General features: G+C 32.8%; 1 protein-coding gene across 6 annotated transcripts in view; it reads left to right on the top strand.

Moving 5' to 3' along the window:
- The window catches only part of Cop1 (COP1 E3 ubiquitin ligase), a 197,551-nt gene that overhangs the window by 52,284 nt on the left and 121,798 nt on the right, over nucleotides 1-23,469 (top strand). For all 6 annotated transcript variants that reach the window (XM_074047399.1, XM_074047400.1, XM_020163713.2 and 3 more), the window contains 3 exons: nucleotides 4,602-4,661; nucleotides 5,988-6,064; nucleotides 18,362-18,419. In XM_074047399.1, coding sequence (XP_073903500.1) covers nucleotides 4,602-4,661; nucleotides 5,988-6,064; nucleotides 18,362-18,419 — 195 coding nt within the window. The remainder of the gene's footprint in view (nucleotides 1-4,601; nucleotides 4,662-5,987; nucleotides 6,065-18,361; nucleotides 18,420-23,469) is intronic.

Genomic DNA, 23,469 nt, shown 5'->3' on the forward strand with positions numbered 1-23,469 from the left:
ATTTCTGTTTTAATTGTATTATACTCAGAAAGTATTCATATCTTTTTCTGAATACTGTTTTGATTTATTCCTCATTTATTTACTTGTTTGTTTTGTTTATTTATTGTCTTGTTTCTTTATTGTTTTTTCCTCAGATTAAAAAATTGCTGTGCAGGGGTTAAAGTCTTAAAAAAATCAAGTCTGCCATTAGGTAGTAAGTATGTGTGTGTTTATAGGGTCCGTTTGGGACATGAAGGATTTCCTATAGTGTATGCTTTGTCTGGTTCATATCTTTTTAGTTGTAACTCTTTTTTATTATAATTTTTTTATTAGGATATAGTCATTATACGGGGGGGGTTTCATAGTGACAGTTCCTATTACACTTATATTGTACATTATTTGCATTGTCCCCATCATCTCTTCCTCCGTCCCCTTCCCGCCCCACTTAAAGCAGTTGCAGAAGATTTTTTAGTTTTGTTTCATATAGGTTTATGAATTCCATCAACCATATACTATCACTTTAATCTCCTTCCTTCTCTTTCCCCTCTCCTAGTAGTTCCCCCCACATCCCTTGCACACACTGTGCCTGTTTTATAGTCCTCATTTTCATTATTAATATTTAAGTTGACGATCAAAGGGATGTCTCAATGTATGCCCACTGTGGGTGTGCTTTGGTCTGTTCAGTCCCTTCCAGTATTCTCCCTTACCCCTTTACCTCCCACCTCCAGTTTTTCAACGGTTTTCAGTTCACATCCTTATGTCCTCTACTTTGACATCTTATGATATGCGATACTACTGATGCTCTATCATTCTCTATTCTTTTCCTTCTTTCCCTGAGTTCCATAGTGTAGTTCCACTGTTACAAACATGTTCTACATCTGGGTTTGTATTTGATCATGCTTGTTTTTGTGTGTATGTTTATCTTAGATCTATCTTCCACGTATGTGAGAGAACATGCTTCTTTTGTGTTTCTGATCCTGGCTAACTTCACTTAACCTGATGTCCTCCAATAGCATCCATTTACCTTCAAACCCCATGTCATTATCCTTGCAGCTGAGTATTACTCTTATAGAACTTAGTGTACATTGAGATTTTCTACTCTTCTTTCTTTACCAGCTTTTTTCTTGAAAGTGTAACGGTATATTCTTTTGTTTAGTTGTGGGTATTTACAATTTATTACATGTATCAATGTGTATGTATGTAAGTTATAATAGCTTCTGTAAAAATCACTTAAGTTTAATACTCTTGTATATCTTTATCAAACCAGCAGTGGAGGTCATATGTATAAGTACCAAAGATGCCTACCTCCACCAAAGCTAATGTCAATAGTTGAGGAGTTTTTCATTTCAATTCTTTGTATTTTCATCATAAGAGGTTCTGAGACATTTCTTTACTTTTTAAATTTAAATGTTTCTGTGAAGTTTTTGACCTTTTACACATTCAAAGAGTGCTTATTATTGGTATTTCAGAACCATGTCCTTTTCCATCTTACATACTGAATTCTTTTTAGAAGCTCTAAACTCCATGTTAAGGCAAGTTTGATTCAAGAATTTTTCTTTTCCAATTTGTGATTGATTTTCATTCAGGTAATAGTAGTTCAGCTCTTGGACTTCCTGTTCTTGGACTACTACTCATTCTTTTATACCAGGTTCTGCTTCTTGGAGTTATGATGTTTATACAATAAATTTAGCCCAGTTCTTCTTTCCACTACTTTTGAATGGCTGTCTTTTGTAGTTCTTCTGTTTACTAGAACTAAAATTTCTTACACTGATTATCCTAATACTTTAGTGTTCTCTTCAGAATACCATCTTATAATGCCTAAAATTAAATATGTAATCTCTAAACAGGTTCATTTTTGCAAATTTATTTTTCCTTTTTAATGTTTCTTGTCTGACTCCTTTTCAGATATAAACATAGGTAGGTTATGTTATTTGCTTTTGTATTACACAAATATGTTTATCAGGACAGATCTTGTACCTTCATCGTTTCAGTTTAAATAGAACCAGATGAAATTGTCATTTTTAAAAGTAAAAATTGTTTGACTGTTGATAGTTTCATATAGTTCATCTTATATGTAGTAGCTTCCATATGTAATACAAGCATATTACCCAGTAAAGCTTTGGGGCACTGGCAGGATGAGGCATTATCTTCAGAGAAAAGGGCATTGGAGTTGGGATATTTCAGGATTTCAAGTAACATCAGAAAGTTTTTCTAGTATTTCAAGTTCTGAAGTTTTACGAAATTATTAATTTGGTTTTCATTATGAATAATTTGCAATTGGTGTTGGTTGCCTCTCAGTGTTGACATTATAGGTGTTTGCTTTCATCCTTTTTTTTTTTTAAGATGGATTTTTTTTGTAAAGCAGCCATGCTTTTTTTTTTTTTTTTTAATGATTTTTTTTTTAAGTTTTTAAAGACTGGGACATTTCAGAGTAATTAAGTGAAAATGATTAAGATGTGACCATGGGCATGCTTTATTGAATTAGAAGTCAGAATTATTAAAAAAAGTTGTAAATATCCTTGAATCAAAGGCTTCAGCAATGGTGGGGAATTACTGGGATGTTCATTGATAGAGAGCCAGTTAGCTGCTTGATATGAACTACACTAGAGTAGTTTCTATGTTTGGATGAAAGGACATTTGTTAGAAAGAGCAATAGAATGGAGTAGAAGTTGTGAGTTTCTACTAGGTCCTGTGAACCTGGACATTAGAGAATTTCAATTGATAAGCCTTTATTTGAAATAATACCAAAACAGGCAGTATTTTCAAGGAATTGCAATGTTTTAGTTAAGGTAGCAGTATTTTGTTACAAATTTTAAGGTGAAGGAAAGTTTATTAAAGTAGATATATGGGTGAAAGCATTTCACAGAACTAGTCACTTTTTTTTTTTAAATCCCTGGTTTCTCTGATAATATATGGTCTTTTCTCCTGATTTTGTAGCTTACATTTGCTTTTCTTGTCCTTCGAGATAATACTGCTTTTCCTTTGCCCATCTCTCTTTTCTTTTTAGGGAGGTGAGGGGATTCTGGGATTTGAACTCAGGGCCTTGTGCTTGTTAGGCAGGGGCTCTGCCGCTGGAGCCATGCCTCTAGCCCTGCTCATCTGTTTAACACTGGCTTTCTGTACTACCCAAATCCTTATTTTTATCTTTTCTGACATGTACATTGATGTTGGGCAATTAATACTCATTGGTTTAGCCTCAGATGTATTTGTTCTTTGCTCATAGCCTTTAAATATTTACATGTGTTATCATTTACTTTTCTTATCCTGCTTTTACTCATTTTTTCCACCTGTTAGAGTTCTTGTTAGTCTTTTAAGATTCAGTCTTTGATTTAATTCCAGATTTCCTTTCAGTTCTGTCATCCACCCCCTAACCACTATTCTACTATTTTTCTCAATGATTATCAAAATGCCTAGGATTGGTAAATAATTGAATTAATAAATTATCAATTAGGTTACTAGTTGTGTCTGTCCTGCCACAGAAGAGAACATGTGATACTAATACATATACTCTGTTCACCACAGAAGAGAACATGCTAATACTTAATAAGTATACTCTGTTCACCCTTACCAGTCACTAAAGGTATAAACAATTAGTACTGTTTTCATGAAGTAATATAGCATAGTGGATAACCGCATGATTTCTAAAGCAAGAAAGTTGTCTTAATTTGGATTCCAACTCTGCCACTCACTTGCTGAACTATCTTGGATAAGTCACTTAACCTTTCTGTGCCTCATAGTAATAACTATTTCACACCTGGCAATCAGTATTATATAATTACTTATTGCTAGTATTTTGCATATAAAAATTGACTCAAGATTTTTGAGTTAGAGTAAGACGGCTAGTTAGTTATACATATTAGTGATAGAAACTTAAATTGATAAGTGATCCTGAAAATAGTTTTGTTTTGGGTAATACTTTCTATTTTGATTGAATAATTTTTAATAACCTCTTAAGCTCTAAAGTAATCTTTTAATTGAATCAGAATGGTAAAATCTGGTAGAATTATGATTGTTTGCAGCAAACTTAAGTCTGTAATAAGAGGAATATTTATATTGTTGAATGTTGTTACACAGTTCTAATCTTTACATTTTTATGATATAGAAAATGGTTATGCAATAGACAACATATGAAAGACAGTATTTTAATATGTTTAAAAATTCATACAAAGAAAGTATTAGAATGCTACTTTGTGGTTGATATTTGGTGGTAGGATTAACCTCTTGTCAGCTTGTAATATATAAGGTAGTGTTATAGCTGACATGCCAAATTATTTTATTTTTAACATTAAATGAGCTAATGTGTAAGTTCTTTGGCTATCTTTTGTTTCTTAACTCACTTCTTGTCATTTATCTTTCATATTTTTATTATAAAATAAACCTGTGTCATATTAAATAAGTACAACATTGTGTTTTCTTAAAGATAAGTGTATAGTGTCTTTTAAAATTGGAACTTAATAGCTGTTTTTTTTTTTGTGTGTGTGTGTGTATGATTTTTCATTCCCCTAATTTACTGCTAGTGCCCACTTTTCTAGAAATCATTTACCAACTGTAAAGTTAATTTATGAACATGGTAATGCCAGTGTGGTTTGGTTTAGAGATTTTTTTCTCTCTTTAATCTACAGCAACTTGAACAGATCCAGAAGGAACTAAGTGTTTTGGAAGAGGATATAAAGAGAGTAGAAGTAAGAAGTCAAGAATTTCTCAAATTTGTAATAATTTTTCAGTGTCATGAAATTGTCACCTTTCCTTTAAGTTACTGCATTAAATTTATGGAATTGACCTCAATTATAAAGGAAGTAACAGATATTACACTAATTGATAGAGCATTTTGTGGTAACAAACATTCTGAGGACTTTTCTTCATGATAAATTGTAATCTTAAGTTTGTTGCAATATTTTATTGCATCTCTCTTTTTATTGTATCTTTTTGGACAAAAAAGTTGTCATTTTTTTTAACTTAAATCAACTCTCACAAAGCTTTTAATTACCATTAAAATTATTCATCACTATTTAATATCCTTTTATTAAATACATTTTACTTATCTACTATGTGCATTACTAGATTCTATAGTTAATTAAAAGAGATGTGATAATACCAGTATTCTGAGAATTATAGATTATTGTGAGCTGAAGTTATAGCCTCAGGCTGTATTTAAATTCATTGTGTTATTATTTGCATATTTTATACTTTTGCTGACATAAAGAACATATTAAAAGATAATGAATCTAATACTTAGCGGACATTCAGCATCCTACATGTCATTTCTTACTTGTTTTTATACTCATGCTTAGCTATGTGATTAGCCAGAAATAATTCTACCTGATTATGTATCTTTAGTGACCTTTTCAAATTTGCTGTTTTTTCATTAATCAAAATGTCCACATAAGAAAGAAGGCTAATTGTCGAGTATGATTCAGAGACTTAATTTGATAACCATTATAAATAAGGAGGCCTTTTTCTTGAACTAAATGATAAAAAATAAGAGTTTGAGTTGTTATTAAACAAAGGAAATACTTGAATCAAGAAGATTGTTACTTCCTGTTTGTAGAGGATATTTTCAAAGTAGAATGTGACAGACACATTTTGGGATGTATTTGTACTTTAAAGACTTGAGCTGATGATCTAGTTCATATTTATCCTAATATATATTTTTAGGCTATCACCTGGATAAATAAATTACTAGCTACCTTACTATTAATATAGATAATGTGTATCTTGTTTAAAATATTTGCTTTGGTTTTTTCCTGCATTTGATGACTTCATTAGTGGTGAACACTGTTATTAGAATTTATAGTTCCTTAATATTGTACACTATAGTAAAAGCTTGCCTTTTCAATTTTAATACTGTCTTTGCTTTTGTATTTTGTGGAAAGGAATCATTGAGAAATTTTGGTATTAAGTCAAAAAGGATTGATGAAAATCTAGGATTGGTTTCCATTGTATCTCTTTTTGATTTATACATCTTCTGTTCTTGGTGTCTACTATAATTCAAATAATTATAATTTCAGGAAATGAGTGGCTTATACTCTCCTGTCAGTGAAGATAGTACAGTGCCTCAATTTGAAGCTCCTTCTCCATCACACAGGTATAAAGCTGCACAGTAGTAATTGCTTAGGCTTTGTGTTACAATGTGCGCATATGGTACTAGTCCTTGGCAGACTTTTCAGTGTAATGCATGAAACCCCTGAGAAATTACTTTTGGTCATTATTTAGAAATGAGATTCAGATGGCTCATCTTTTTTTTTTTTTTTTTTGTGGGACTGGAATTTGAACTCAGGGCTTTGTACTTGCAAAGCAGGTGCATTACTCCTTGAGCCATATCTCCAGTCCATTTTGCTCTGGTTATTTTGGAGATTTGGCGGGGGGTTGGGGAGTGTGGAACTATTTGCCCTGGCTGTCCTCAAACATTGATCCTCCTGATCTCAGCCTCCCATGTAGCTAAGATTACAGGTATGTGCTCTGGTACCTAACTCCATCTGTTTTTTATTCCTTTGGATAATCATTCCAGGAATACTTAGTAAGTAGAATATTATATTTTAATTTAATTTTGCAGATTAAAGTTTGGTGAATTTCTCGGTATCTTGTAAGTTAAAGTCAGTTGACATTCAAAATCTGGAAATATGAAATGGTAATATTAGGGGAAAATGTGGTAAAAACCTGGAACTATTTACTTAACTCATTGAATTTTCTCTCTCCCTCCCCCCTACTTTTTATTTTTCAGAACTGGGGTAGTTTGAACTCAGGGCCTACACCTTGAGCCACTCCACCAGCCCTTTTTTGTGATGGGTTTTCTCGAGATAGGATCTTGGGAACTGTTTTCCAAGGCTGGCTTGAGATCCTCCTGATCTCTGCCTCTTAAGTAGCTAGGATTACTGCCACTGGCAGCCAGCCCTTCCTCCCTTCTGGCCCTGTGGAGTGCAGCCCTCCTACATATGCCTCTTGTGTTGCTAGGATTACAGGTGTGCACCATCATACCTGGCTTCTTTTAGATGAGGGTTTTGCTTACTTTTTGCCTGGGCCAGCCTTGAACTGAAATCCTCTTGATCTGTACTTCTTGAGTAACTGGGGTTATAGGCTTGAGACACAATGCCCAGCCCCAAGGACGCTTTAAAAGGCCCTTCCCTAGGTTAATTTGTTTTCTATAGTGAAGGCCTTCTTCATACATCAGGCCATTGAATCTTACACATATTTGGTTTATGTTTAAACTATATTTAAATGAGTTGAAAAACAAATAATCAGAATACCTGCACTTACTAGCTAAGTTGATTAGCGTAATTGTCGTCATGTTTCTTCTCTTTGTTTAGATCTCATTCCATGTAGTCTAGTAATGGTCTTTTTACCTATCCTCTTACACATTGCCAGGATTAAGAACTTCCTTGCTTGAACTCTTTTAGTAGTTATCTATCATGTAAATTAGCTTAGACCCAGTTTTTTGCCTGACTGTATGAGCATCTGGCTTCTGCCTACAAGCTTTGTGTGTTAAAATTGAATAGAATTCTTGAAGCTGGCTATCAGGGCATTTTTTGCTTATGCTGTTCCTCTTGCCTAGAAATCTTTCCTGGATTCATCTATTAAGTAGCTCCACACTCCCCATTCCCCTTCTTTCCCACAAAGAATTCATCCAAAAGTGAGTTCTTTATTCTTTTTACAGGTCCTTTCTCTAAAAATTGAGGGAAGGGGGAAGGGAAGCAGGAGGTAGAATTAACTACTTACAGATTTTCTAGTTATTTTGTTTCTGCTTCTGTAATACTGTGCTAGTTTGTATGTATTCTCCATGATGTATGGAGTACCATATTACTTGGGTTTTCTTAAACTAACACATTTTATATGATCATTTATACAAATAGGGCTTTAAAATGTTTTTGAATATACCCTTAACCTAAAATGTCATTTAATTTTCATAATATTTGAGATTTTGATTGAAGCATGACATTCGGTATAATTGAGAAGTAAATAATTATTTTAATCTTGTTGAAGTTAACTATCTGCTGGACTTTATTGGGTTAGAGGGGGGGATGAATATATGATTATTTCCTTGATAAAATCAGTTGAATTGTTTTTAACCTTTTAAACATTGATCTATGCCAAATTTCCTATGCTGGAATCAATTCAATGCTAAAACAATTTTTGATATGCTGTAGGTTCTGAGGAAGAAAGTCTCTGGCATTAGTAACTGTAGACTGTATTTTTTTAATTGCATAGTTGGATGTGTCATATAATGGGTAAAATTTAGAGAATGGTAGGCAAGCATGACTTTCTTACTTGTTTTCAAGTAGGATTTATCTTTTTATCTGAAGGGTTGTTTATGAGCATATATACTTTATTATTCTAAAGTGTTACTAATATGGGCATTTTCAGCTCAAACTTTAATAAAGTGAAACATTTTGGTTATATTTTCTTTCTGGCAAATATGACAATTCAGACTTGTGTAGATTAGAACATTAATTTTAGACTAGTTATGGTTTTCTGTGAATTTTTGACAAGTAAATGGGGTGGGCTTTATTCTACATAGATTAACAAATGCAGATTTCAGGCTCTTCAAATACTAGTTATATGTTTAAGTGAATAGGAAACAGCTAAATAGCTTATTACCTGTGAAGGCAGAAACTTGGTATAAATGTGGTCCTTTTCTCTTTATGGTTAGATATAAATATGGTGATACACTTTTCTATAAATTTTAAATACTCTTCAAAGCCATTACCAGTATATTTGCTTGTTAATCTGTAAATACTTCACATTGATGTGATTTCTGTCTTAGAAATTATTGTTCCATAATTATTTTATTTTTTTCTCTAAACTAAGGAAGAGTTTCATAATTATGAGTTAATAGTTTCATACTTCTGTTTTCATAACTTGAAAGAACTTGGCTTGAAGATAATGAATTGGTTAAACCTTCTCTAGCCACTGCTGCTAGGTTTGCTTTAATGTACTTCATATAGTCACTGGAGTTAAATTTATCTTGCTTTCTTAAGATTAAAGAATAAATATAATATAAATATAGGTAATAAAGATTTTTTTCTGACTTGTAATCCCTTGTCTTTAAATGCTTTTACTGATAAAGATTTGTTATTGATCATAAATTTAATTCTTTTTTTAGAAAGAGATGTGTTAGTTTAAATTCTGAATTGCTTTTTAAAAGTTTTCTGTTGTAGTGGAAGAGTGAGATTTATAAATAGAGACTTTCTATAGTTTACTTTTGATTTTATTGAACTATTCTGTTAAACATTTTGAGACTTTTTATTTATGTTTCTATCATTCTAGCACAAGTCCTGATGAATCAAAGAGTACGAATAATGCAAGGAAAAGGTCACATTCTGAATGTTAGGATTATGTAAACTGTATTAAAAAGTGTGTATGGTAGTAACCCAATACATTATGGATTTATTTATATATTCTATAATTTGAACAAATAATGAAATTCAAAAAGCTTGGTAATTGCATAATGTCTTCTGGACAAGATTAAGAAATTACTCTTTAGCTTCCTACATAATCAAATTCAGTAATACTTGCCATCCATTAGTAAAAGATAATATATGTGGACTGGAGGTGTGGCTCAATCAATAGAGTGCCTGATTTGCAAGCATGAAGCCCTGAGTTCAAACTCCAGTACCATCAAAAAAAAAAAAAAAAAAGAAACCAACCATAAAATAACATGTGTGTGAAAGGTTTAGGGTTCATAGGGATGACTGATTAGAATAGGAGATGAAGAGGGAGTCATCTCCGTTTTTCATGGTGTTATCTTTAGATGGATTATTATCTGTGATCAGTGTGGTGGCTACGAGGCCTTTCTTCACATATTAATGCTTAAATACTTGGAACATTTTGCAATTTTTTTTGTTTTTATTTTATTGTTTTTATATTGCAGTTATTTTTGGTTCAAAATATTTTACTTGGAAAGAAAAATTAAAAAAAAAAGGAATCAGTACTTTTACGGTCAAGTATAACTAACTCTTAGAAATTTGTCACTAATTTATTGTGCATCTTAAGTAGATCTGCCTGTATAAACAAACATTTTATATAACCTCATTTTCCTTATCTAAGAGAGGATGATTGTATGTGGAAATACAGGAAGTCTTCTAAACACAAGCTAACACTTTTTCCCCAAATCTCCATGGTTAGATGATTACAAATGTAAAACAAAGAAAACAAACTTTCATGGTTATAATGTAGGGAGTATTTTTTTATATGTAAATTCTCATTAAAATTGATAGGTAATAGAAATAGAAGTTATGAAACCTTTTTGTGAACCTGTATTTCTGGATTTTTTTGTTTGTGGTACTGGAGTTTGAACTCAGGACCTCATGCTTATTACTAGTCAGGCTCTCTACCATTGAGTCACTCCCTAGCCCCTTGAAACCTTTTTGGAAATAGTATAATTTAAAATTTTTTGTTAGCATAAATTATGAAAAGGGATTCATTGTAATATTTGCAACATGCATATAATGTACTTCAATCAAATTCATCTCCTCTATATTCTTTTTTAACTCCCTTTCCTTCTCCCCCATTTTTTAAACAATTTTTGGTAGGTTTCATTATGCTGTATATGTGCTTACATGTGTATATGTGTATATAAAATGAACTTCTATTAATTTAGAGTATTTGAAGAATTTATTTTGAGTCATTTAGTTAGTATTGGAAGTATTGTATATATCCAGGCATGTATAAAATAGTGTTAGGCAGTAGGACATAGTTGTTGATATGTCAAATCCTAGAACCCTAATTACTCTCTTGATTACATGGTCTTAGGATGGGAAATAAATTATCTTGGTCAATTGATTATTCTGATTAAAATATGGCATAGGTAGATTCTTTGATTCCAAGAATTTAAATCTATCAAAGTATATTTAACTATAAAACTTGAGTGATTATGTTTGATTTGTTGGCATTCAGGATTTTTATGTAACACTTTTGGGATCTAAACTATTGATTCCCACTGGTTGATGAATAACAGTTCATTTAAATTCTAAAATCAGTTGGGCAAAGTAGTGTACACCTGTTTTCCTGGCTACGTGGGAAGTGAAAAATAAGAGGATTGCAGTTCAAAGTCAGTTTGGCAAAAGTTAGTAATACCGTATTTCAGAAACAAGCTGGTAGTGAAGGTACACACCTTTAATCCCAGCTATTCATTTGGCACAGGTAGGATGATTTTGGCAAGGCTGGTCTTGGCAAAAGGACTGGGTGTGTAACTGAAGTGGTAGGGTTCTTATTTGCCTGGCAAGCATGAGGAGTTCAAACCCCAGTACTACCTCCCTCTCAAAAAAAAAAAAATGAGGTCCTGAAACGACCAAGTATCAGTGCTCATTAATGTCAAGCAAGATCACTGTTTTGAAACTCTTACTATCCAAAATGATTTACTAGGTGAAACAGATCCTAGAGATTGAAGTACAGGCTTGAGGATTAGTTGATAGGGATGATACTTTGGAAAATATTGAAATATCAGTTTAGTTGTTTGTGTTGTCACTATCCTCAGCATATTTCATATTATTTGGGAAGTTTGAAATCAAGATTTTTCTTTTTTTTTTTTTGTCTTTTGTTCATAGTTATACATTTTTAAAAAACAAGTTTATTTAAATAACAAGATGGTTGACCTGAAGAAAAAATTGTTGAAGATCTTTTTTTAAAAAAAAAATTATATAATTTATCCTTACTTAAAAATAGATTGCCCTATAGGTTGTAACAGCTATGTAGAAAAACTATAAATTTTACTTGGTTTTACAGTGATAAATGAAAAACACTAACATTTTCCAAGCAAGTTATGCAAGGATTTTTATGAGTTTTGTTTGTTCTTCTTAAAACAAACTGGAATATAAAGATAAAAGCTTAATGAGCATGCCACCAATGGAGAAGGGGGATATTTTCAGAACCATTATTTTGCCTCATCCCATCTCCACTTGATACCAATCAAAACATATCACTGGCTATTTAGTAAAAGAAAGGAAGAAAACAAAAAGCAGTATATGTATATTATTCACAGTAAAGGATAGAGAAAATTATACTGTAGTAGTCAGGATGTGGTAGAACCAAATTGCAGTTTTCTAATTGAGAATGTATTCTTGGTTGGTAAACAGGAAGGTTCTGGAGTAAAATAGCAGGTTCCCTTTTTTGTAGACACCTCCTGTCTGCTGCTGGAACACATGATTGTACCTCATTCTCTATTTCCAACTGTGCAGCTATGTCTGTTTCATTGATTGACTGCCCATCAAATCAGAATTTGATCTGCCTCACTGACAAACTCTGCCATTCATTAGTTTTGGGAGGTGAGGAATTGTAGTACTAGGGAAACCAAAGCTGTACATGATAAAACTGGCTTAGAAGTAAAGATATAAAACATAAAATTTTACATGCTATTATCATTTTCCACTGCTGCAATGTACTGTCTCTTTATCCAAGTCCCATTATGTTTTCCCTATTCTCCTGATTTACCAACCTCTGAGTCTTTTCTTACTGGTTTGGAATGTTTCCTCTAACTTCTGTACTTTGACCTTTTTCTGAGGTTATTTGAGATAATTGATATTTTTTGTAACCCTAAGCTTTTGCAGGAACTCTGTCATCTCATAATTAAAATTTTTTGTGGATACAAATAAATTGTAATCTCCAAATCATTGAAAAGTGGTAGTAGTCAAATCCAGCACTTTGTGACTTTTGATCCTTTTCACTAGTTATGTTGGAGGCCGGTCAGTCTTGTCACTCTTATTCCTTTGAGTTTACTCTTCTGTTTTTGAGTTCTACCAGGCAAAGTTGTTTTCTTTAAAAGATGGTAAAGCATAGACCTCAGACCTGTTCCCTCTTTCAGAAAATTTGCATCATGTTTGCTTTTTACATCTGCAGGAATTAAGTTTCTCTCTAAGGGAACTCCTCTTTATACAAAGACTAGTTTTGGTTTCCTTTTTTGTACTTCAGGATTATTATGGAATAGCAGACATTTAAAAAGGTAGCATAAATAATTGGCTTCCCTAGTCCCCTGTGTGCCTTCTAAAACTAGAACTCCTAAGAGGACAGGGCTGGGGTCATGGCTCAAGTGTCAAAGTTCTTACTTTAGCATGTGCAAGAACCTGAGTTCAAACCTCAGTGCTATCAACAAACAAACAAATCAAAAGTAAATAAATAAATGAACGACAAGAAAGATTCTGGGGCAAATTTTTTTCTGGTGTTGTAAGATGACTTTTGCATCAAAATCAGAACAACTGTACTAGAAATACGGTCCTAGAGAACTGTATTTGTCAGAACCACCAAAAAGAAAAAAACCAAAATCTGTTATTTGTATAAAAGTTGCAGCTGTCAAAGTAATATTGTATCTATGTGTGGGTACTGCTTTCTAATTAACATGTATTACTTCATCTAATCCCATAACAAGTAGGTTTTATCATCCTTTTAATTTTACAGATTAGAAAACTGAGTCAAGGAGATAGAAATAATTTGCCTATTCTTATACAGTGGCCCAACTGACTCTATTCCGGGCATCTTTACTAAATCCTGTAAAGGCTTGGGGAATGAGAGAGTTGTATCCATTATCCCAGAGCTAAGAGTAAGACATTACTGTGAACTTTCTGATCAAAATGACAGGCAGTGATTTTTCAACAAAAGAAGACAGGTTATTTTGGCAGTTTTAGTGTAAGGATCCTGGAAATGTGCCACATAAGTTTAAATTGCTTCTCCACAGTTCATTACCACTTTGACCACAATCAAGTTTATTAATTTCTGTACACCTCACTTTTCTTATTTGTAGAATAAAGTACTTGAGTTGACTGATAAAATATGGCAGTGCATTTGTAGAAATGAGAATAATGGCTGTCACATAGTAAGGACTTAGTAAATGTTAGCTGCTGCTACTCACAATTTTTCTTTTTTTTTTTTTTTGCAGTAATAGGGTTTGAACTCAGGGCCCTTGACTTGGTTAGGCAAGTGTTCTACCACTTGAGCTACATTTCCAGCCCTAATCACATTAGTTTTGGATGCCTTATTTGACTACTTGTACCAAATGTTAAAGGGCATGTGTAATACAAAAGGAAAAAAAAAACATGAAGACATTTCTATTATCTTTGAAGGTATCTCCAAAACTGAAGCCACAGGAATTTTGCTTGTTAGTAAATGAGATTTACCATTAATTTGAAATTCAGCTAAAATTATTAAAAATTTGTCAGATGATTTTCAAGTTACTTGCCATTTAATGTTTTGTGGGGAAAATGGTTTGATAATTATATTAGAATATATCAATATTTTGAAAAATATTGGAAGGGGTGGGGTATTGCTCAAGTGGTAGAGTGTCTGCCTAGTAAGGGCAGGCCCCTGAATTAAATCCTCAGTATTACAAAAAAAAAAAAAAAGTCTGCCAGAGAAACAAACTTTGGGCCCATAAATTTCAAGAATATCAGAAAGGAAAAGAGTTTTTGTTTTTGTTCTCCCCCCTGCACCTTTCCTGTAGCTCGAATATGGTTTATTAAGTGTAGGAGCTTATTTTTGTCAGCTTTAATTTTATAGTTAAAAAAAAGAAAAGCACATATATCTCAGTCATAGCAATTATTCTTATTTGATGAGTGTACCTGGCATATTTTGGTCTGTTTGACTCCTGTATATATTTAGAAATTCCATATTGATTGTGTTTTTGTTTAGCCTTAAATAATCTCAGTGTACCTTATAGATATAAACATTACAGTTATCTAATGGCGCATGCTCTTAAAATTTAGATGTAAGTCATCCTTTTTCAAATAAAAGTCCAATCTAAAGTTAAACTATAGGACTGGCTGAGTGATTCAAGTGGTAGAGCACATGCCTAAGAAGAGTGAAGTCCAGCATTCAAACACTAGTACCTCCCCCCCAAAAACGAATGTAAGATTAAGCTGTATGTTCATTTTAGGAACATTTTGTATGCAGAATTTTCTTAGCCATCTTTTCTAATTATGATATGTGCATCTTTGGCTCTGGAAGGAAGTAATTTAGGTCAGAGTAGTTGTGTGTGTAATTTTCTTTGTAATTCTCATTAATAGCTACAGTATTTCTTTAAAAAATTTTATTATTATTACTATTAGCATTAGCAGTGCTAGGGATTCAAACCAGGTCCTCACACATGCTAGGCAAAACACAATACCACTGAGCTACACTCTCCCAGCCCTGAGTTGTTTTTATTTATGTTTTTTAGTTAAGCTTCTCATTATCACCAGCAAGAACATTAGAAAGTATTGTCTTGTTTCTCCTATTTCAATTAAAGTATATTACTTCTAATTCAGTTTTGGTTGGCATGCCTATAATTTCTTCTCCTTTGTTTTTTTGGCATCCTTATTAAATTTAACTTCATTGATATTTCTAGAAGCACGTAATGATTCTGTCTCATATGCAGTTGATGTTTTTCTCTCTTAAATTTGTTTATGAAGCAGGCTAGTGTAAGATTTCCCCACTCTTTGATTAGAGAATATGAAGTAGGATTATAGAATGATCACTCCAACTTTTCTGTCATTATTAATAAAATACCATTAAAACCTATAATTTCAATATTCTTAACACATTGTTTAAGATATATTTTAAATATATTATCTCCCTCTAAATACTGTGATACCAGTATCATTTTTTTAGGCTGGTAGTCAAAGAATTCTGAATCTAAAACCATGAAAATCAAGCAAGACATTGTTCCTTTGGCTCTACATATGTGCCTACATAATTATTTTAATGTTATACAAATGCCAGCAAATTGGATTTACTAATAAAAGAAACAAAGAGATCTTTGAATGCATGGTATGTGCTTATTTTTAACCTTAGCAGTTCTTAGATGGAGGAGACTGAGAATAGCATGTGATCTTGTCATACAAGTGCATGACTCCACAGGGAAGGTGAGCACTGGTTATATTTCATCAGAAGAAACTCACTGGAAGAGTACATTGATTCTTACAGTGTCAGTAAGGTTCTTTCCGGTGTAATTGAATTTTGCTGCAGAAGTAGTTAAGAACACAGTGACTTGAGACCTATGTAGTGTTGCTTTTTTTAAACAACAGAAACAAAAAACCCACAAAAGACCACAGTGAGGATAGTTCTGTATGAGTTAACATATTTTTGAAAAATGTAAGGTTTTATGTTATTTGCTAATTATGTTAATAATACAAGCTACAACTGTTGAATGTTTATCATATTTTAGCAATGTACTGAGGAGGTATACATATCATCTCATTTAAACCTCACATCTCTCTCATGTACTTTTGTCACTTAATAGATGGTGAAACTTCTGGACAAATAAGATTAATAACTTTCCCAGAGTCAAGTTATTTAGCTGCATATGGTATAATTGAAATTCAACTCCTAAAAGTACCTCTCATGTAATTAATAATTTTTTGTTATTTGTGTAGTGTGAACCATTTAATTAGTGCTCTCAATTGCTTAAGTTTCATTAGGGTAGACAAGAATATAGACAGCTGTGTATTATAGAAATAGTGAAGAATAATATAAAAGATGCAAATATCTGTCAGATTATCATGATTGGTATGTAATACAGTTTTTTGTTAGAAGTCTGTTTCACAAAATTAAAAACATATACAACATTTATGTACATATTAAATACCAGCTTATAATACTTGACATTTTGGGGGAAGGTATTAGGGATTAAACTCAGGGCTTTGTTCTTGCTGCTCAAGAGTTTTACCACTTGAGCCACAGTCATAGTAATACTTGACATTTTTGAGTCATTTGAAACTGATTTTTCCATCAGCTTTCAAATACAAGACTTGATCTACTTCAGTGAGTTACCACTTTTTATATCCACTATTCCAAAAGTGTTTTTGGTTTTTCAAATTTGTTCATTCTGTATCCATTAAAAAAAAAGTGTAATTTTAAAAGGCTAATTTTTGAAACAAAGTCCCAAGGTTTCCTACCCCAATTGTGGGATATTACTCCAGGAGACTCTCTAAACCAAATTCCTTTGCTGTCCTGTTTATAACTAACTTTTCTAGAGATTCACATTACTAGTACTCAAATTAAACCATCTCCCTAATTCCTAAGAGGTGGGAGCATGCAGATCACCTTCTGAAATCACACGACTGAAACACACTTAAGACCCCAAACAATCTGATGTTACTCATTTCTTTCATGATCAAATCAAGGATATTTCATTATTGGAAACTTAAAATGACTTCAGATGATGCATAAGTGACAGCAAATTTCAGTGGCACGATGAAGGATAGACTTTAGGACACTTCAGTGAGCAGCTTAATGTCCACTCTGGAGTTTGTCATGAATGAAGGCTAAAGCGATTCTGTATGACAAACTGTCTTCAAATTTCAGCACTGGGGTAATCCATTTCCATATAATAGTACATAAAGAAAGACTACCAAAGTGTGAGGAACACAAATGTCCTTGAGAAGCATTGAAAAAGGAAAGGCAAAGTCTTAAATTCTATAACCCATTTCCCAAGAACACCATTCTCTACTATTTTCCCTGGAAAATGACTGTGTTTATGCTACACGATTTTCAATTATTAGTACTTTTATGGAATGAGGGGCAGGACCTCTCTCTTTCTAGACAGGCACTCTTCCACTTGAGTCATAACCCTAACTTTATTTGCTTTATTTTTAGTTGTTTATAGTCTAATTATTTTAGTTGCTTTTAGTTATTTTTCAGGTAAAGTCTTCTGTTTTTTGCCTAGACCAACCTGGATTAAGTCCTCCTACTTAAGCTTTCCTGCACGGCTGGGATGATATACGCTACTACAGCCAGCTTTTTTGTTGAGATGTGGGTTCTCACTCATTGCCTGCTTTGAAACAGATCTTCCATTACTCTGCCTCCCGAGTAGTTACAATTATAAATGTGAGGCCTGGTGGAGTGGCTCAAGTGGTAGAAGCTTCTGCCTAGCAAGTGTGAGGTCAATAAAACAAAAGAAAAAAACCCAAGTGTGAGCCAGTGAGCTCACCTGTTGGTAATTTTTGTAAGTTAATTTACTTAAAGATGGGAGGGAGAGAGTAGTGATGAAATGGTAAGTGAGAGGAAGATAAAGATATTCTATGCTTCTAAAGGTTTTTTATTTAAAGGTTTAAGTAGGAAAATGTACAGAAGATATAGCTTGTTTGTATGCTTGTGTTCTTTTCCCAGTATTGTAAACTCTGTTTTCCCAAAAGTGCGATACAATTTCTAACCTATCTGAAAATGAAATAGAGATAAATATATCTGTGTAGACACCTGCCTTGTGATTATTCCCATTTGACCTTCTTTCTTGGTGTGTATGTTTGAGGTGATTAAATATTTGCTGATAGTATGTTTATGTCTAATTGAATGATTGGCAGTAAAAGTTTCCTTTGCCTAAAAATTAGAAATATTAGATTTATGTATGATATATTTTAGATCTACTTTTTCTTTTGCTAAAATAATGTATATACTGAAATCTCATTTTTCTTTCTTCATTTTGCAGTAGTATTATTGATTCTACGGAATACAGCCAACCTCCAGGTTTCAGTGGCAGTTCTCAGGTAAATGACATATTTAACAGTATGTTTTAGTGGTACCTTGATTATAATTACCTAAGTCGTAAATTAACTGTAGATTAGTTTAATAAATGTCCTTGTCATAAAGACATGCTATTTCGAATGATTAGGACTTCCATGGCTCTTATGCATAATTGGCAGAATCACCTGTTTATTTGCTTGTATGATAAGACTTTTAAAAAATGTTATGAAGTTACCAATAATATCAGATCTTGAGAGGAAGGAAATACTTGAGACGTGAAGAGAAAGTTCTTTGGATTATAAAGCTTTTATTTTTTTTTCCCCCAAAAATTGGATAACTAGCCTCTCTTCTTTTGTGCTTTTTTTTTTGTGACTAGTTTGTACATTATGTATTATTTTCATGCTCATGTTTGCATTTGGCCTATTTTTTAAAATACATACGAAGTTATAGATTAGTTTGTATTTCTTTCAGCCATTACAACATCAGACTGAGGTATTTTAGTAAGACCTAAGGGAATATATGGGGAGAAATTTTAAAACCTTAAATTGAAATACACTATTAATAACTTGAAAGAGAAAAGCAACCCCTAAATCTGGAAATTGGCTTGGCATTTGTCTAGGTCTTGAAATTCTTTCAAACATAACTTCACAGTATGAACCTCAGACAGGGTATCCTGTGACTCTGGTGAAATGAAACAAAAACAAGATTACTTCACAAACTTGTCTAAGCACATAAAAAACCAGGGTCACTGTGCAAACCCCACAAAATGCCAAACACACCCAAATCTTGACTATATGAGTATTGTTGCTTCTTTACCCATTACAATTTTAACCTCACTGTAGTCTTCTGTCTTTTATTTTTTTCATTAAAAAGAAAAAAAATTTTGCAGTGCTGGGAAGCAGACATAGGCTCCCTTGCATGCTAGGCAAGTACTGAGCTATATATCCCCAGTCCCTCAGTCATAATTAATCCCACATGACAGTATCCAATCCAGAGTGAAATACCACTTTCTTGAAGACTCCTCCTGTAAGTCTTATAAGATACCTCTTGTCTATTCTGTGCTATATATATTATATATACATATATATGTATATGTATGTATATATATATATTATTTATCTTTTTTTAAATTTTTTGCAGTGAGACTAAACTACAGGTGTGTTATCTTGGTCTTTGGCTGGAGGGCATTAAAAAATTCTGGATAGGGGAACAAGAAAAGATTTTCATTCTTATAGTTTATGTAACATTGATTGGGCCTTCTATCAAATTCTATGAATTAGGAAAAAAGTTGAATCTAAAGGAAAAAGAAACAAAAATATAGATAGTTCCCAATTTATGATGGCTGAAGTTATTAACAGTGATATGAAAATAATGTGTGTTCAATAGAAACCATACTTTGAATTTTGAGTTTTGATCTTTTCTTAGGCTAGCCATATGTAGTATGATATTCTCCTGAGATTCTGTGTGGTGGCAGCAAGCCATAGTTCCTAGTAATCCAATCAATAGGGTAAACAGCTAATACTCTACAGTGGCATGTGTTGCTAAGCTATAATGTTCGGTAAGGTAGATGTATTAAGTGCAGTTTTTGCTTACAAATTTTCAGTTTATAGTTCATCAGGACATAACCTCATACTAAATACAGATGTGTCTTTAGAACTTTAAAAAAATGTATAGTAGTATTTACTAATATGTAGTGCAGGAGACTTCTGCTGTGAGACTACATGCTGAGATAGTCAGGTCTCATCCAGAAGAAATCCCATTGGTGTATTGCTCTCCCTGTAGAGCTACCTTAACCTGTGAGTCACTGTATGCAAAGTAAATAGATGTTTAAGGAATGAATAGCCAGCATCTCTCAGAAGAATCCAATCTGAGCATGTGCCAGAGGACAGGGAAGCTGTTGAGGAGTCAATCATACTTGTGTTTTTGTGGAATGGAATTGTATATGATATATTGTACTGAATGCCTTGCCCTTCATTTCTAGCCTTACACTATGTAAGAGACATACCTAAAATAAAATGGTGCAGAAAAAGATTGAAATATATTACTAGGTGAAGATAAGCCTGGCAAGTATATGCTAAAGATTATAGCAAAAACAAACAAAAACTAAAGGGCTGGTGACATGGTTTATGTGGTAGAATGCCTGCCTAGTAAGTGTAAGGCTCTGAGTTCAAGTTCCATACCACCAAAAAAGTGACTGAAAACATACACACCAAAGTAGAATCCAAGTATAATACATGAAAGACAGATAAAGAATTTCACTTGTACTTCCTAAGTAGTAATGCATTCATCCCTCAGTATTCACAGAGGATTAGTTCTTGGACACCTCTTTTCCCTGCAATAACAAAATCTGTGGATACCCAAGTCCCTTATATAAAATGGTATATATTTGCATATAATATATGCACATCTTCCCATATGCTTTAAGTTATCTTTGGATTATTTATTAATAGCTAAAACTGTAAATGCTGTGTAAATAATTTCTGTAGTGTATTTTTAGGAAATAATGAAAAGAGAAGTCTATGTATGTTTAATATGCCCCCCTCCCCCCCAGAATATGTTCTATCTATTGGTGCAGAATCCACTATTAGGGAGGGCCAACTGTACTTTGTGTCATGTTATAAAGAATTGAAATTTATATACAGCAAAAAAGACTGTAGTTAGGTGGCATTTATTTTACGATTACTTTTCACAGATATTTCACTGTAATTTTCAGAAGTACTTTGTTTATACTTAATTTTATTAAGAAGGAAACTGGTCAGTGTAGTTAATGAGGTTGACCAAGGGATATTAGTAAGAGGAGGGAACTGAGATTTTGTTTGTTTGTTTTTGGTTAGACTAGGGTTTGAACTCAGGGCACCTGCTTTCCATGCTCTATTGCTTGAACCATACCTGCAGTCCAAAGCTGAGGTACATGCTTCAGAGCATGTACTTTTAAACTCATTTATTCAACCCAATGATGTTTTTGAGTACCTGATATTTACAAAGATCTATTATAGGCTATGAGGATGTATCATCGAACATAACTAAAATAGACAAAAAATCTTAGCTGTAACCGAACTTCCAATCTCAGAAACATATTAATAATAATAAATAAGTAAATAAATGAATTTTGAATAAAAAGAAGTAAGAGAGCAAGCCATTTGAATGTAGAAATTCTAGGCAGAGGGAATAAGTAAGACTTTTGAGGTAGGACCATATCCGACACAGTCTAGAAGTCCATTGTAGCTAGAGAGGAACAAATAAGGGAGAGATGAAGTAGACTGTATAGCAAAGATTACTGTGAGCATAGTTTTCTTAGGACATTTTAAGAACTTTGGAGTTTTGCTTTTTTTTTTTTTCCTTAATGAGTTAAAGTTAGTTTTCATCAAAGGATATACGTTATTTATTTAGTCGTTGGAGCATTTAGAGAAATGGATTGATTCTAAGACAGGATAAATAGTACCATTTTCATTTTGCTGACTATAATCTTAAATAATTACGTATCTAAATAGAAAGTGACATACTGATTTAGTTTGGAAGAGAGTAAAGACTTCTGTGAATAGCTTTGTATCAAAGAGTAGTTCTAGACAGATACGAAAAAATCAAAACATTGTGCTAGTGGGGAGCAGGGTGTGGTGGTGCCTTCGTGTAGTCCCACCAATTAGAAGACTGAGGCAGGATGATTGTGAGTGTGAGGGTGTGAGGTCAGATTGGACTACATAGGTCCTCTCAAAAAAATTTTTAAAAATATATATAATGCTAGTAACTACATATAAAAATTTGTAGAAATCTGTCAGAATTGCTTAAAATTCATAGTGTTTTTATTTGAGATATGAGTGAAAATAAGCATTCACCTCAACTACATTAAGATGGTAAATGTAGAAAGATTTTAATAAATGGTTCATAGTCAACATAAATTGAAATTAGCTATTTTCATGGTACAGATTGATTAAAATAATTAGTGTAGATCCATAGTAATAAAAATAGACTTAATTTTGTTTAATTTTCAGAAAATATTATGGTAAATTAAGTCAATGTCAGGGCAGTTTGGATATACCACTAATCTTAATTATTAATTTAGTTTCCAATAAAAAAATCCCAAGAGTAATTTTTTAAGTGTACAGAGAATGTGACTAACTTTAAAGTTCGATAGAATGAGTGATTCAGAGGTTAATATGAGTGCAATTACCCAGTCAGCTGCTAAAATGTACTCAAAAGTTCTGCCATACGAAAGGAGCAAAGTAAAAATAAAAATCCTATCAAAACATAGTGATAGTATGTCATGTGGTAAAAGTGGTCCTGTAAGTACTGCAAGAAGATACTAAGAATATGGTGCTGTGACAAGTGAGATGCCATTTGATGGAAGTTTAGCTTCTTGTTTTAGTGAAGGAGTCCAGATGACTAAATAACTGTTAAGGAATAGTAGAGCTGCAGAAATTCTAAAAGATGCTTACATATATAATAAAGTAAAAAAATTAACCCCCAATTGGTAAAAGTATTGTAAGTAGGGTAGATGAATACCATAGGTGCTCCAAAATATATTAAAAATTTCTATCCCTACTCTATCTGTCTATCTATCTAGTGCTAGGGTTTGAACTCAGGGCTTCATGCTTGCTGGGCAGGCACTCAATTGCTTAAGCCTTGACTCTAGCACCTGATTTTATCTTTTTAAATAAAAATCCAAATATGGTGAAGCACATGGTTAAAGTGGGGGGAAGCTCATGTTCACCTCACATGACATAATAATGTCCCAAATAATAGAAAACATGAAGTAATACATGGTATTAAAGGAGTTACTAATTGTTACAACTGAAATCAAGGTGTGTTTCAGAGTAGGAAACACAATCAGGCATCATTTAAAGATGAGGATATAGTCAGAGATTTCATCTCTGTGTGAACATCTAGAGTGTATTTACACAAACCTAGATGTTATAGGCCAGTCACTCCACTTGGTCCCATACAGTAAAGAGACAGTAAATACGAGGTATCTGAGGCTGCTTGCCAGCAAACTGTTTTACAGAAGACTTTTTTTTTTTGTAAGTAGGAATACATTCTAAATTAATAATAAAAAGTACTGTATAGTAAATGCATAAT

This window comes from Castor canadensis, chromosome 11 (genome assembly GCF_047511655.1).
Source record: "Castor canadensis chromosome 11, mCasCan1.hap1v2, whole genome shotgun sequence".
NCBI classification, from domain to species: Eukaryota; Metazoa; Chordata; class Mammalia; order Rodentia; family Castoridae; genus Castor; species Castor canadensis.